Consider the following 15,654-nt stretch of genomic DNA (forward strand, 5'->3'; position numbering starts at 1 on the left):
TAGTTATCTAGCGTTGGTTAATCTCCTCTGATGCAAATAGTTCCTGTGTTCTTAAATCATTATCTTGTATTAGGTTTGAGGTCTTATACATTCATTTTATTTTCCTCTATTTGCATCAGTTTTTACCATACAAGTGTCTGTTTGTTTCTGTTTTATTTACCAGTTTGGAGTTTCAATATAGTATACTGTACTGTATGTGTCTTATCCTCGTGTCTCAGTTCGATGGACAAAAAATAATGTTGCATATGAAACTAAGTCCAGTGGGAGTACGAAAAGAGAGAGAAAGATATAAACTCCAATATCCTAATTAAAATGTTTCATATGAGTGTGTCAGAATGGTCGGCAGGAAGTGTACAAATAGTTATGCGAGTTGTGCAAGAGAGTTTCTAGAGAAACAAATTTAAAACATCAACAATGGTTTGAATTTCCCCTCCAACAGGACGTGCGGCTGGGAGGCAGCCTCTAGAATCTAGTGTCAATGGCACCACAAGTACACATGCAGATTCGATTATAAATACACTGTATCATGCATATATATATATATATATATATATATATATATATATATATATATATATATATATATATATATATATATATATATATACTGATAACCACCTACAGTGATTTACTTGCATATATATACATACATATATATATATATATATATATATATATATATATATATATATATATATACTGATTACAGTGATTTACTTGCATATATATACATACATATATATATATATATATATATATATATATATATATATATATATATATACATATATAGTATATATATATATATATATATATATATATATATATATATATATATATATATAGAAAGACTTGAAAATCCATCCAAAGTTATATAACCTTAGAAAATGTCTCGTGTGTAAGAACGTTAATTTCTATCACTTTATGGTAAATCCTCTTAAAGCCTCAACACAATCATTTTATTTGCGTAGTTCATTACTCTGAATAAACTCGAAGTCACCAACCGCAAAAAAGGTTTAGAAAGAATGTAGATGATTAATAGTGTATAACGTTTATTAATGGTTGTTCAATAAATACTGATCTTCACTACATTCTCGATGGTTTGTAAATACAATGGTCAATAAGCAATGCATTGTAGATCTTGAATTCAACTTAGGCATAGCTGGGTGCTGGCGTGTAGGAGGGCGCAGGAGCGGGCCTGTAAGAGGGTGCTGGGGCAGGCTGGTAGGATGGGTACTGGGCCTCACCCTCGTATGTCACCTCAGCCACGTAGCCGGAGTCCCCGTCGACGTAGTAAGTTACCCTCTGCACACGACCGTCGGGAAGCAGCACGGAGTAGGTACCCTGGGTGCTGTAGCCGTCACGGGATTCTTCATGGCCGTAGTCGTTGCCGGAGTAGTCGTCTCTGACGGCGTACTGGGAGTTGTATTGGGGAGGAGTCTGTGACCAAGACAGTCAATATATTATTATTATAAATCATCAATACATTTAGGTCAATACTTGTTCCCATGACTGTTGTGATGTTCATTGTATCCCGCATTCATGTTTTTTTATATCGTTTCTTGAAAGTAAATTTCTGAAGCAGACAAGTTTTTTATTTGTTCGTGAATATTCCTCTTGCAAGTATTGCTGAAATACCGCACATTAATATCCTGTTTTTCTTCCTTTTTATTATTGAAAATTTAAGTAATATTAGGAAACAAGACAATTTTATTTCTCTTTGTCTTATGGGCACACTTATTAACAGCATACAAGATGCTTCTCGCAATACCAACTTACGTCAGGATAAGCGGGAGCAGCAGAGTAGGAAGGTCTAGGGTGAGCAGGGGCGCTGTATTCGGGAGTGGGGGGGTTGTACTGTGGACCAGGCCTGGCGAGGGCTGCAGCCACAAAGGCGGCCAACAAAACAACCTACAGGACGAGACCACAAAACTTGTTATAATATATCAGTCTCAACTGTCTCGTCTGTAAATAATTCTTGACATAAATAAATATGAAAATGATAGTCTACACTATACCACTGAACAGTACATAAATCTCTTAGTACAAATTATCTCCATCAAAGAATTGCAGACAAGAGATCTATTAACCTTGGGAGCCATGGTGCTATGAGAATGAACTGTTGATGAGACTTGTTGCGTGAGGCGAACTGAAGTCTTATATACCTGAAGTCCCGCCCAGGTCATATGACGTAGCCAGTCTAGGGAACAGGGCAGCTTTACTATTCTTAGAAGGTAATAAGCATGTGATGATGAAGGTTACCAGATGATATTTTGTGATAATGACAAGAGGGAGAAAAAAAATGATAATTTTGTTGAGAAAGGCATAATGAGTAAATTAGCACTGTGGTAATTACAGAAATATTAATACAAATGAAAGTTCTGATGAACAACAGATAAATATTTTTTTTCAAGTCATCTGAAAAGTCTTTTTTCTTCACCTACTTCAGAAAATAAGAAACCTAAAGGATCAAGTAAAATCTTGTCGGTAAACAAACAAACAAGGGCGACTAAGAACTTTTCATTAACTACGATAAAACCACTTGATAAAACACGGGATGGGTAAAATATAAATGGCGGACATTTCACTGACAAAATCCAGAGGAATTACAAGAAGATCCTTTGTGGCGAAGTGAACTGGGTAAATATGTAATAAGAACCCCAGAAGAACTCTGTAACTGCCAAGCGTTTACTGCAATAGAAAGTGAAATGTGAAAGGCAGTCCAACTTGATATTTATTTGAACACGAAACAGTGCAGGTATACGGCAGGAGAAAAGCCTCGGTAATAAGAAACATAGAAGTATCTTGTTGATGTCAATAATGTATTGATAACAGAGTTTGGGTCAGGTAATGTAAACACATTTCAAGGTTTAACTTAATAGGAGTTAATCTGAGCCTTGTATGGAAGCTGACTTGCCACCCAAAAACAACTGTTGCTAGGTAACAAGCAGTGACTCGGGGATATCAGTATGACCATTGAATCCAGGGAGGTAGACCGAGGAAGTAGTAACATCTAATAAACTATATTACCATCTTGCCACGTTAGAACATTTAGAGTTTATTTCAAAGGGGTTAAGGGCCATTACTTTCCCACATTCATTCTACGTAATTATATGGATTTTTTTTTTTTTCAAAACTTAAAATTTATATTAAAAACCAATCACTCTCTATTGGCTGTCAAATCACAGGTCACGACCCAAAGGTGGGTCGCGAGCCGATTTTCAGTGGGCCGTGATGACCCAGCAAAGTTAACGTTTTTTGTCTGTTTTTTTTAATAAACTCTCAAGGTCACCGGCACAGAATGGGAGCCTTCAACTGCTCCGTTTAACGCTAGTTGTGCTTTCTATTAAATTCCTAGTTGATGTAACAATAAATTTGATTTTACAGTTATTGCTTTTGTATTTGAATCAAAGGGTCGCGAAGTTCCGAGATATTAAAAATTAGGTCGCACTCGAAAAGTTGGAGAACCACTGAGTCGGTCTATACACTTAACATTTTACTTAAATGATACACAGGGAAGAAAATTTTCATTAGTGATCTTTGATGGAGGAATATTTCTGGCGCTGCCCATAGTCAGTGAACGGTGTATCACATTATCGTGTAAGCTCCGACACTTCAGATGATATATTAGTAATAGTAGTAGATCTATGACTTATACTTAGGAATTTTTAACAGCATGTAAATTAGTTAATAAAATATCTTACATTCCATGGGTTTACCAAATTTATCAGGGTTATTCTTAAAAAAATGCATTTTGAGTGAAAGTGAAAAAAAAGTCGGTCCCACAAACATGACTGCCAGTTAGGGCAGTATACAGCACACTGTTATAAACTTAGGTACCCATTTACAGCTGGGTGAACTGGGAGCGTACAGGAATTGAACCACCGACCTCTGGAACAGGAGGCGAGAGCTGTATTCACTCGACTGCCGCCTTCCATAAGATGTAAATTATCCTTAATATTTTGCATTACACTAAAAATTTGAGTTTCCGTGAATGGTTTTACATACTAAAATGTCCACCATACTCTCCCTTAGAGATTCGAGGAATTCAAAATTACTATAAAAGGAGGAATCTTCGCTTTATATCTTCTTTAAAAGCCAGAGAATTGCCAACTCACCTCAACTGACATGAAAGTTACCACTGCCATTACTTGACAGATCACAGGATGACATAGGTGATGAGAAGTTGATGTGAAATATCAAAAAAAATCTACACGTGAGTCAATGAGTGTAGAAGACTGTACAAAGATCAGCTAAAGACCAAAAATGTGAAAGTTTTAGATTAGTCGTGAAAGACTGATACTTTACCCACATATAAGGCATAAATTGGTAACTTATGCTGCTTATAAGTTTGTAAGATAACTGGGTGACCTTCTTGCTTGAGTGTCTTGAAGGATGTCCAAAAAATCTTTTCTCTCTTCGTTATATGTGTTCATATAATAAAGTCATTGTAAATCATAATGCATTTTTTCTTGTCTTGGAAAAGTGAGTCTGAGAGAGAGAGAGAGAGAGGAGCTGAATTATAAAGAAAACAAGGATAAAAAAAATTGAAAGAGACTGATAAAAACAGAACCAAGGACAGTAAAAATAGATAAAGAGACAGTGCAAACACTGTAGATTTGTTATACCAAAAACAGAGACTGAAAGAACTGGAGAATACTGTATATAGAAAAATACGCAACATGAAAGAGAGAAAAGTCTTGTGTACCAAAGATGGAATCAGTCAACTTACATAAGGAAAAGAGAGATATTAAACTGTTACAGTATTAACATCACATTGTACACAGGTTTGATCACTTGACACTATATTAAATGAATTCTAAATCTTATGAAATTGGAATCAATATCACTCACGAATATTCTAAAAAGAACCACAGGGAAAACATATGGCTATATTCAGTAAAATGTTTATTTCTTATCGTTCAGTAAATAATGGCTTCACTACATTCTCGAAGGGCCAAGCTATTGGTTTAAGCATAGGAGGGTGCCGGAGCGGGCCTGTACGAAGGCGCTGGGGCGGGTTGATAGGCGGGGTACTGTGCCTCACCCTCGTAGGTCACCTCAGCCACGTAGCCGGAGTCACCGTCGACGTAGTAAGTCACCCTCTGCACACGACCGTCGGGAAGCAGCACGAAGTAGGTACCCTGGGTGTTGTAGCCGTCCCGGGATTCTTCATGGCCGAAGTCGTTGCCGGAGTAGTCGTCCCTCACGACGTATTGAGAGTTGTACTGGGGAGGAGTCTGTGGTCAAAACAGTTAATGCATTATTATTGCATGACCTGATTATATTTGGTACCAACACTTGTCCCAATAATGTAGTTGGAACATTCTATATCTTGCACATATTTTTTTTTTATCATATTTAATGAAAAGAATGCTCTTTTAATATAACTTCACTTTCATTTGGATATATTCATTATACTGCAACAGCTACGTAACCACACATGTCATCTGTCAACAGTTACCCTAACGTGATACGTCTGGAAGCACCGACTTACATCAGGATAAACTGGAGCAGCAGAGTAGGAAGGTCTTGGATGGGCGGGAGCGCTGTAGGAGGGGGCGGGGGGGTTGTATGCGGGAGTGGGGGGGCTGTACTGTGGGTCAGGTTTGGCGAGGGCTGCAGCCACAAGGGCGGCCAAAAACATTACCTACAGGGCAAGAGCACAACACTTGTCATAAAACATTAATGTTAACTATACTAAACTTTCACTGATAATGATATCTTTTGCAAGTATTTCATGACGTAGTATATAATTTATTGCATTCTATTCACATCTCATTATAAACTTTCAAACTCTTGTCAGTGTGGAGATGAACTATATCCACCTTGGTAGTCATGACGGCAGTGAACTGTGAAGGTGACTGATGCTTTCTCAGACCGACCAGAGCCTTTTATAACTGCAGCCCCTCCCATATTTGCGTCATTTTGTCATTTCTTGACTATACGGTATTTTTAGTCAATATATTGTACACTGTCACGTTTACCGCCCCTGGCCCACCTCGGAAGTGGGAAAAAAAGGTTGAAAAGCTTTAATGGTTGATGTGACGTGATGTGATACCCAAAAAATTTTAAGTAGATGTAACGATTTTGTTTAGCAGTATATATATATATATATATATATATATATATATATATATATATATATATATATATATATATATATATATATATATATATATGTAATATTCAGAAATTTCAAATGCCCCGCCATTAGCGATACTGAGCGTTCAAGGTCGTCTGAGGGAAGAGAGCGCTCCCCGCCCATAGCGAGAGGTTATGGAACTAGGCCTAAGTGATATTAAATGTAATTTGCCGAATTAATAATGATGATGCGATTCATGAAGTTAAGGGACTATTATTGAATTTGAAATTATTATAGATCGTTTATCAGTCTGAATAATGTTACGGGTGTCCCAAGGAGTTATTAGTTAGGCGGAAAATATGTCACGTAGGCCTAAGCTAACGCCTTGAGAGGACGCAACGCTGGCTCTCCCTCAGTCACAGGGAGCAGTCAGACAAACAAGACGTCCCTGCGCGTCCGTCACAGAAATAGTCACGTGGCCTAGTCACCTGTGCTGCGCTATTGCAGTATAACAAGTAAGTCTCATTCAATCTCAGACAGGGTTTAGATAGGGCAGTGATAAAGTAAACTAGAGCTAACAGTGAGTGCATTTCAGGGTTTCCGTCAGAACCCACTTGACGGGAGTTGACCGGAGTTTGACTGCGAGAGATTGACTGCCGTTTGAGACCGCCGTTGATGATTGAGGGTGGCGATTGTCGCCATTGGACCGATCAGTGGAGGCCTGTCACTGTTTAGCGGGGTATCAAAGGATCTCTTGAGGGAATCTAGCCATCTGGGTGCCCAGCTGACGACGGGACGATCGTTGGGTCAGCAGCTCTCCTCTACCTCGGCTCACAACCCCACATGTCTCGAGCAGCTTAGTGAAACCCTCTTGCTAACGGGAAGCTAAAGCTTCTCTCAACTGTACAAGGTCTGATTGGCTCACTCCCTTCTGCTTTATGGACGCACTGGGAGTACACTGAGGCTATCTGAGTAAATTAATGGTCACACACTGAGACCATGAGTCTAGGACTCTAGGAGATACCTAGAGGAACATTTTATCTCCCTTATTACGGGTGTATGTTGAGTTGGGTGGAGCATGGTTCACGAGTATTGGTGGACCCAGTAACATATTAATAATAGTGAATATATTTGGGTGTAGTTAATACCATTTCTCAGTTACTGATATTATCTTGACGTGTGTAGTTTAATATTTCTTAAATAATTTTGATAGTATTGTTTTTTGAATGTTTGTGTCATTAAGTGGAACCAGAGTGATACTGTGCTTTGATTCTTTTAATGCATCTAATTTTTCTTCATATTTCTGATCTCAGGTATAACCTTTGTTCCCCAGAGTAGTGGTTAAGTTAGGTTAGGAAGTGTGCATCTGTTGGGGTGATATAATTTTGTTGAGTGCCCTTAAGGCCTATTCATTGTAGTGTATTTAAGTTCGATTTTTTTATTACCATTTCCTCAGTGACTGATATTATTTTGTTGAAAGCCCTTAAGGCCTATTCATTGCACAATATTTAATTTCTTATTTTTTAATACCATTTCCTAAGTGACTGATATTATTTTGTGAAAGCCCTTAAGGCCTGTTTCATGTGTGCAAGCAACATTTCTTAATACTTCAAATTTATTGTTGCTTGAGTTTCTAATATTTTCTATATCATGTATAACTTTTATTCCCCAGAGTAGTGTTTTAAGTTAAGGTTAAGAGGTGGGCATATTGGTGTACCATTATTTGATTGTGTTTGTAGTGTTGGAGGGAATATAAGTGTCTAAATTTTACAGTGTGTCTCATTCATCCCAGTCACAGACGCTATCCTTCCACGGGTCACGGACAATTCATTTTGTTTTGTAGATTTAAGTGTTCTTGTGCTGGTTCGGGATTTTTCTCAAAGGGGCGCTTCCACTGCCATTACCATCTATTAATTTTAATAAACCCCAAGTCAAGTGAGAAATTAAAGTCCAGTAAATTCCGACCGGTTACATATATATATATATATATATATATATATATATATATATATATATATATATATATATATATATATATATATATATATATATATATATTATACATGGTATTTGGAAATTCGTTTCTTAATTTGGGGGGTGTATTTCTGAGACATACATAAGTATGAATGACCCCATGACCATAGTGTCAATACCCCATAGTTTCGAAGTTAAACCATAAAGTGCGTAGGGGGAGGACTGCAACAAGTCTATGGAAATATAATATGAAATATCAAACCCTATTTAAAGTAACTGGTATCATTTAGGAAGAGGGCCCTGAACTTTGATCATTTACGGTAAAATGCATAACAGAATGCAACACTGGATATTTCATTTATACTTCGTAGATTTTATCACAGTCCAACCCCAACTGTCATGTGTTTTAATTCAGAAACTATGTGGTATTAACACTATGGTCATGGAGTTATCTTATGTCTATATGTCTGAGAAATACAGCACCCAGAATTACTGTTTCTCGTCCGCCACGCCTTTAATACTCATTCGTGACGTCATTGTAAGGGAGGTGTTGTAAAGTGTCAAGAAGTTATAATTCTTGTCAAATACTTTTTAGAAGGGAAAACTAATACATACTAATTTAATTATTTTTATATGTTAATATATAGTACATAAACTTTATGAAATACATATGCATAATTTTGACTATTTTGGTACACACAACTAGCTGAAACGTAAACTAACTCACTTTATTAAACTTCATATTAGCAATTAATATTTCCTAATGTTAGTTGTATCCTAACTTGAAAATTATCAATAAAAACAATAAATTTCTCTGCCTAAAGACATTGTTTGTGTATATAAAAGGCATATAGCATTTAAGCTCTAAACTCATCATTACAAATTAGTGTTTAATTTCCTTAACTTCAAATTATGATTATATGTCAGTTTGTCAGTTCCATGTGAAGGTCTTGTTAAATAATCAGATAAATTCAAGAGAAAGTACTGAGTATTATTTTATCATTAAATTATTTAACACTAACCTTGAACCCTCGTCGCCATGTTAGGTATCACGCGAGAGGAGGGCGGAAGGGTTAACTCAAGGTGATAACAGGTGAGAAGAGGGAGGGGGGGGTTGGAAGGGAAGGAAAGTGGTGTAATCTATCAAACATTGTATGACGTCGTTAAATGGTTAGTCCCTTACACCTCGGAGAAACTAGACACGATAGTTATCTAGCGTTGGTTAATCTCCTCTGATGCAAATAGTTCCTGTGTTCTTAAATCATTATCTTGTATTAGGTTTGAGGTCTTATACATTCATTTTATTTTCCTCTATTTGCATCAGTTTTTACCATACAAGTGTCTGTTTGTTTCTGTTTTATTTACCAGTTTGGAGTTTCAATATAGTATACTGTACTGTATGTGTCTTATCCTCGTGTCTCAGTTCGATGGACAAAAATAATGTTGCATATGAAACTAAGTCCAGTGGGAGTACGAAAAGAGAGAGAAAGATATAAACTCCAATATCCTAATTAAAATGTTTCATATGAGTGTGTCAGAATGGTCGGCAGGAAGTGTACAAATAGTTATGCGAGTTGTGCAAGAGAGTTTCTAGAGAAACAAATTTAAAACATCAACAATGGTTTGAATTTCCCCTCCAACAGGACGTGCGGCTGGGAGGCAGCCTCTAGAATCTAGTGTCAATGGCACCACAAGTACACATGCAGATTCGATTATAAATACACTGTATCATGCATTATATATATATATATATATATATATATATATATATATATATATATATATATATATATATATATATATATATATATATATATATGATACTTGCATATATATATATATATATATATATATATATATATATATATATATATATACATATACATATATAGTATATATATATATATATATATATATATATATATATATATATATATATATATAGAAAGACTTGAAAATCCATCCAAAGTTATATAACCTTAGAAAATGTCTCGTGTGTAAGAACGTTAATTTCTATCACTTTATGGTAAATCCTCTTAAAGCCTCAACACAATCATTTTATTTGCGTAGTTCATTACTCTGAATAAACTCGAAGTCACCAACCGCAAAAAAGGTTTAGAAAGAATGTAGATGATTAATAGTGTATAACGTTTATTAATGGTTGTTCAATAAATACTGATCTTCACTACATTCTCGATGGTTTGTAAATACAATGGTCAATAAGCAATGCATTGTAGATCTTGAATTCAACTTAGGCATAGCTGGGTGCTGGCGTGTAGGAGGGCGCAGGAGCGGGCCTGTAAGAGGGTGCTGGGGCAGGCTGGTAGGATGGGTACTGGGCCTCACCCTCGTATGTCACCTCAGCCACGTAGCCGGAGTCCCCGTCGACGTAGTAAGTTACCCTCTGCACACGACCGTCGGGAAGCAGCACGGAGTAGGTACCCTGGGTGCTGTAGCCGTCACGGGATTCTTCATGGCCGTAGTCGTTGCCGGAGTAGTCGTCTCTGACGGCGTACTGGGAGTTGTATTGGGGAGGAGTCTGTGACCAAGACAGTCAATATATTATTATTATAAATCATCAATACATTTAGGTCAATACTTGTTCCCATGACTGTTGTGATGTTCATTGTATCCCGCATTCATGTTTTTTTATATCGTTTCTTGAAAGTAAATTTCTGAAGCAGACAAGTTTTTTATTTGTTCGTGAATATTCCTCTTGCAAGTATTGCTGAAATACCGCACATTAATATCCTGTTTTTCTTCCTTTTTATTATTGAAAATTTAAGTAATATTAGGAAACAAGACAATTTTATTTCTCTTTGTCTTATGGGCACACTTATTAACAGCATACAAGATGCTTCTCGCAATACCAACTTACGTCAGGATAAGCGGGAGCAGCAGAGTAGGAAGGTCTAGGGTGAGCAGGGGCGCTGTATTCGGGAGTGGGGGGGTTGTACTGTGGACCAGGCCTGGCGAGGGCTGCAGCCACAAGGGCGGCCAACAAAACAACCTACAGGACGAGACCACAAAACTTGTTATAATATATCAGTCTCAACTGTCTCGTCTGTAAATAATTCTTGACATAAATAAATATGAAAATGATAGTCTACACTATACCACTGAACAGTACATAAATCTCTTAGTACAAATTATCTCCATCAAAGAATTGCAGACAAGAGATCTATTAACCTTGGGAGCCATGGTGCTATGAGAATGAACTGTTGATGAGACTTGTTGCGTGAGGCGAACTGAAGTCTTATATACCTGAAGTCCCGCCCAGGTCATATGACGTAGCCAGTCTAGGGAACAGGGCAGCTTTACTATTCTTAGAAGGTAATAAGCATGTGATGATGAAGGTTACCAGATGATATTTTGTGATAATGACAAGAGGGAGAAAAAAAATGATAATTTTGTTGAGAAAGGCATAATGAGTAAATTAGCACTGTGGTAATTACAGAAATATTAATACAAATGAAAGTTCTGATGAACAACAGATAAATATTTTTTTTCAAGTCATCTGAAAAGTCTTTTTTCTTCACCTACTTCAGAAAATAAGAAACCTAAAGGATCAAGTAAAATCTTGTCGGTAAACAAACAAACAAGGGCGACTAAGAACTTTTCATTAACTACGATAAAACCACTTGATAAAACACGGGATGGGTAAAATATAAATGGCGGACATTTCACTGACAAAATCCAGAGGAATTACAAGAAGATCCTTTGTGGCGAAGTGAACTGGGTAAATATGTAATAAGAACCCCAGAAGAACTCTGTAACTGCCAAGCGTTTACTGCAATAGAAAGTGAAATGTGAAAGGCAGTCCAACTTGATATTTATTTGAACACGAAACAGTGCAGGTATCCGGCAGGAGAAAAGCCTCGGTAATAAGAAACATAGAAGTATCTTGTTGATGTCAATAATGTATTGATAACAGAGTTTGGGTCAGGTAATGTAAACACATTTCAAGGTTTAACTTAATAGGAGTTAATCTGAGCCTTGTATGGAAGCTGACTTGCCACCCAAAAACAACTGTTGCTAGGTAACAAGCAGTGACTCGGGGATATCAGTATGACCATTGAATCCAGGGAGGTAGACCGAGGAAGTAGTAACATCTAATAAACTATATTACCATCTTGCCACGTTAGAACATTTAGAGTTTATTTCAAAGGGGTTAAGGGCCATTACTTTCCCACATTCATTCTACGTAATTATATGGATTTTTTTTTTTTTCAAAACTTAAAATTTATATTAAAAACCAATCACTCTCTATTGGCTGTCAAATCACAGGTCACGAGCCAAAGGTGGGTCGCGAGCCGATTTTCAGTGGGCCGTGATGACCCAGCAAAGTTAACGTTTTTTGTCTGTTTTTTTTAATAAACTCTCAAGGTCACCGGCACAGAATGGGAGCCTTCAACTGCTCCGTTTAACGCTAGTTGTGCTTTCTATTAAATTCCTAGTTGATGTAACAATAAATTTGATTTTACAGTTATGACTTTTGTATTTGAATCAAAGGATCGCGAAGTTCCGAGATATTAAAAATTAGGTCGCACTCGAAAAGTTGGAGAACCACTGAGTCGGTCTATACACTTAACAGTTTACTTAAATGATACACAGGGAAGGAAATTTTCATTAGTGATCTTTGATGGAGGAACATTTCTGGCGCTGCCCATAGTCAGTGAACGGTGTATCACATTATCCTGTAAGCTCCGACACTTCAGATGATATATTAGTAATAGTAGTAGATCTATGACTTATACTTAGGAATTTTTAACAGCATGTAAATTAGTTAATAAAATATCTTACATTCCATGGGTTTACCAAATTTATCAGGGTTATTCTTAAAAAAATGCATTTTGAGTGAAAGTGAAAAAAAAAGTCGGTCCCACAAACATGACTGCCAATTAGGGCAGTATACAGCACACTGTTATAAACTTAGGTACCCATTTACAGCTGGGTGAACTGGGAGCGTACAGGAATTGAACCACCGACCTCTGGAACAGGAGGCGAGAGCTGTATTCACTCGACTGCCGCCTTCCATAAGATGTAAATTATCCTTAATATTTTGCACTACACTAAAAATTTGAGTTTCCGTGAATGGTTTTACATACTAAAATGTCCACCATACTCTCCCTTAGAGATTCGAGGAATTCAAAATTACTATAAAAGGAGGAATCTTCGCTTTATATCTTCTTTAAAAGCCAGAGAAATGCCAACTCACCTCATCTGACATGAAAGTTACCACTGCCATTACTTGACAGATCACAGGATGACATAGATGATGAGAAGTTGATGTGAAATATCAAAAAAAATCTACACGTGAGTCAATGAGTGTAGAAGACTGTACAAAGATCAGATAAAGACCAAAAATGTGAAAGTTTTAGATTAGTCGTGAAAGACTGATACTTTACCCACATATAAGGCATATATTGGTCACTTATGCTGCTTATAAGTTTGTAAGATAACTGGGTGACCTTCTTGCTTGAGTGTCTTGAAGGATGTCCAAAAAATCTTTTCTCTCTTCGTTATATGTGTTCATATAATAAAGTCATTGTAAATCATAATGCATTTTTTCTTGTCTTGGAAAAGTGAGTCTGAGAGAGAGAGAGAGAGGAGCTGAATTATAAAGAAAACAAGGATAAAAAAAATTGAAAGAGACTGATAAAGACAGAACCAAGGACAGTAAAAATAGATAAAGAGACAGTGCAAACACTGTAGATTTGTATATATTCAGGTATATACCAAAAACAGAGACTGAAAGAACTGGAGAATACTGTATATAGAAAAATACGCAACATGAAAGAGAGAAAAGTCTTGTGTACCAAAGATGGAATCAGTCAACTTACATAAGGAAAAGAGAGATATTAAACTGTTACAGTATTAACATCACATTGTACACAGGTTTGATCACTTGACACTATATTAAATGAATTCTAAATCTTATGAAATTGGAATCAATATCACTCACGAATATTCTAAAAAGAACCACAGGGAAAACATATGGCTATATTCAGTAAAATGTTTATTTCTTATCGTTCAGTAAATAATGGCTTCACTACATTCTCGAAGGGCCAAGCTATTGGTTTAAGCATAGGAGGGTGCCGGAGCGGGCCTGTACGAAGGCGCTGGGGCGGGTTGATAGGCGGGGTACTGGGCCTCACCCTCGTAGGTCACCTCAGCCACGTAGCCGGAGTCACCGTCGACGTAGTAAGTCACCCTCTGCACACGACCGTCGGGAAGCAGCACGAAGTAGGTACCCTGGGTGTTGTAGCCGTCCCGGGATTCTTCATGGCCGAAGTCGTTGCCGGAGTAGTCGTCCCTCACGACGTATTGAGAGTTGTACTGGGGAGGAGTCTGTGGTCAAAACAGTTAATGCATTATTATTGCATGACCTGATTATATTTGGTACCAACACTTGTCCCAATAATGTAGTTGGAACATTCTATATCTTGCACATATTTTTTTTTATCATATTTAATGAAAAGAATGCTCTTTTAATATAACTTCACTTTCATTTGGATATATTCATTATACTGCAACAGCTACGTAACCACACATGTCATCTGTCAACAGTTACCCTAACATGATACGTCTGGAAGCACCGACTTACATCAGGATAAGCTGGAGCAGCAGAGTAGGAAGGTCTAGGATGGGCGGGAACGCTGTAGGAGGGGGCGGGGGGGTTGTATGCGGGAGTGGGGGGGCTGTACTGTGGGTCAGGTTTGGCGAGGGCTGCAGCCACAAGGGCGGCCAATAACATTACCTATAGGGCAAGAGCACAACACTTGTCATAAAACATTAATGTTAACAATACTAAACTTTCACTGATAATGATATCTTTTGCAAGTATTTCATGACGTAGTATATAATTTATTGCATTCTATTCACATCTCATTATAAACTTTCAAACTCTTGTCAGTGTGGAGAAGAACTATATCCACCTTGGTAGTCATGACGGCAGTGAACTGTGAAGGTGACTGGTGATTTCTCAGACCGACCAGAGCCTTTTATACCTGCAGCCCCTCCCATATTTGCGTCATTTTGTCATTTCTTGACTATACGGTATTTTTAGTCAATATATTGTACACTGTCACGTTTACCGCCCCTGGCCCACCTCGGAAGTGGGAAAAAAAGGTTGATGTGACGTGATGTGATACCAAAATTTTTTTAAGTAGATGTAACGATTTTGTTTAGCAGTATATATATATATATATATATATATATATATATATATATATATATATATATATATATATATATATATATATATATATATATATATATATATATATATTATACACGGTATTTGGAAATACGTTTCTTAATTTGGGGGGTGTATTTCTGAGACATACATAAGTATGAATGACCCCATGACCATAGTGTCAATACCCCATAGTTTCGGAGTTAAACCATAAAGTGCGTAGGGGGAGGACTGCAATAAGTCTATGGAACTATAATATGAAATATAAAACCCTATTTAAAGTAACTGGTATCATTTAGGAAGAGGGCCCTGAACTTTGATCATTTACGGTAAAATGCATAACAGAATGCAACACTGGATATTTCATTTATACTTCGTAGATTTTATCACACTCCAA

General features: G+C 37.0%; 3 protein-coding genes and 1 long non-coding RNA gene across 4 annotated transcripts; all 4 read right to left on the minus strand.

The window, feature by feature from the left end:
• Window positions 1-1,035: 1,035 nt before the first annotated feature.
• LOC121877869 lies at window positions 1,036-1,885 on the minus strand. The gene is made up of 2 exons (XR_006091060.1): window positions 1,780-1,885; window positions 1,036-1,440 (listed from the first exon to the last, which is right to left on the minus strand). It is a non-coding gene; the product is annotated as an uncharacterized LOC121877869 (long non-coding RNA).
• A 3,010-nt stretch (window positions 1,886-4,895) lies between these two features.
• LOC121877804 (cuticle protein 19.8-like) lies at window positions 4,896-5,860 on the minus strand. Its single transcript, XM_042383681.1, has 3 exons — window positions 5,829-5,860; window positions 5,498-5,650; window positions 4,896-5,240 (listed from the first exon to the last, which is right to left on the minus strand). Exons 1-3 carry the CDS (start codon window positions 5,838-5,840, stop codon window positions 4,971-4,973), a joined length of 435 nt encoding a protein of 144 aa, XP_042239615.1. The 5' UTR covers window positions 5,841-5,860; the 3' UTR covers window positions 4,896-4,970.
• Window positions 5,861-10,193: 4,333 nt separating this feature from the next.
• On the minus strand, window positions 10,194-11,286 carry LOC121877859 (cuticle protein 7-like). The gene is made up of 3 exons (XM_042383763.1): window positions 11,249-11,286; window positions 10,938-11,069; window positions 10,194-10,598 (listed from the first exon to the last, which is right to left on the minus strand). The coding sequence occupies exons 1-3, from the start codon at window positions 11,258-11,260 to the stop codon at window positions 10,311-10,313; spliced, it is 432 nt and encodes a 143-aa protein (XP_042239697.1). The 5' UTR covers window positions 11,261-11,286; the 3' UTR covers window positions 10,194-10,310.
• Window positions 11,287-14,065: 2,779 nt separating this feature from the next.
• On the minus strand, window positions 14,066-15,083 carry LOC121877736 (cuticle protein 19.8-like). The gene is made up of 3 exons (XM_042383592.1): window positions 14,998-15,083; window positions 14,667-14,819; window positions 14,066-14,410 (listed from the first exon to the last, which is right to left on the minus strand). Exons 1-3 carry the CDS (start codon window positions 15,007-15,009, stop codon window positions 14,141-14,143), a joined length of 435 nt encoding a protein of 144 aa, XP_042239526.1. The 5' UTR covers window positions 15,010-15,083; the 3' UTR covers window positions 14,066-14,140.
• Between the last annotated feature and the right edge of the window lie 571 nt (window positions 15,084-15,654).

The sequence above is a fragment of the Homarus americanus genome, unplaced genomic scaffold (assembly GCF_018991925.1).
Source record: "Homarus americanus isolate GMGI-L3 unplaced genomic scaffold, GMGI_Hamer_2.0 scaffold24523, whole genome shotgun sequence".
NCBI lineage: Eukaryota > Metazoa > Arthropoda > Malacostraca > Decapoda > Nephropidae > Homarus > Homarus americanus.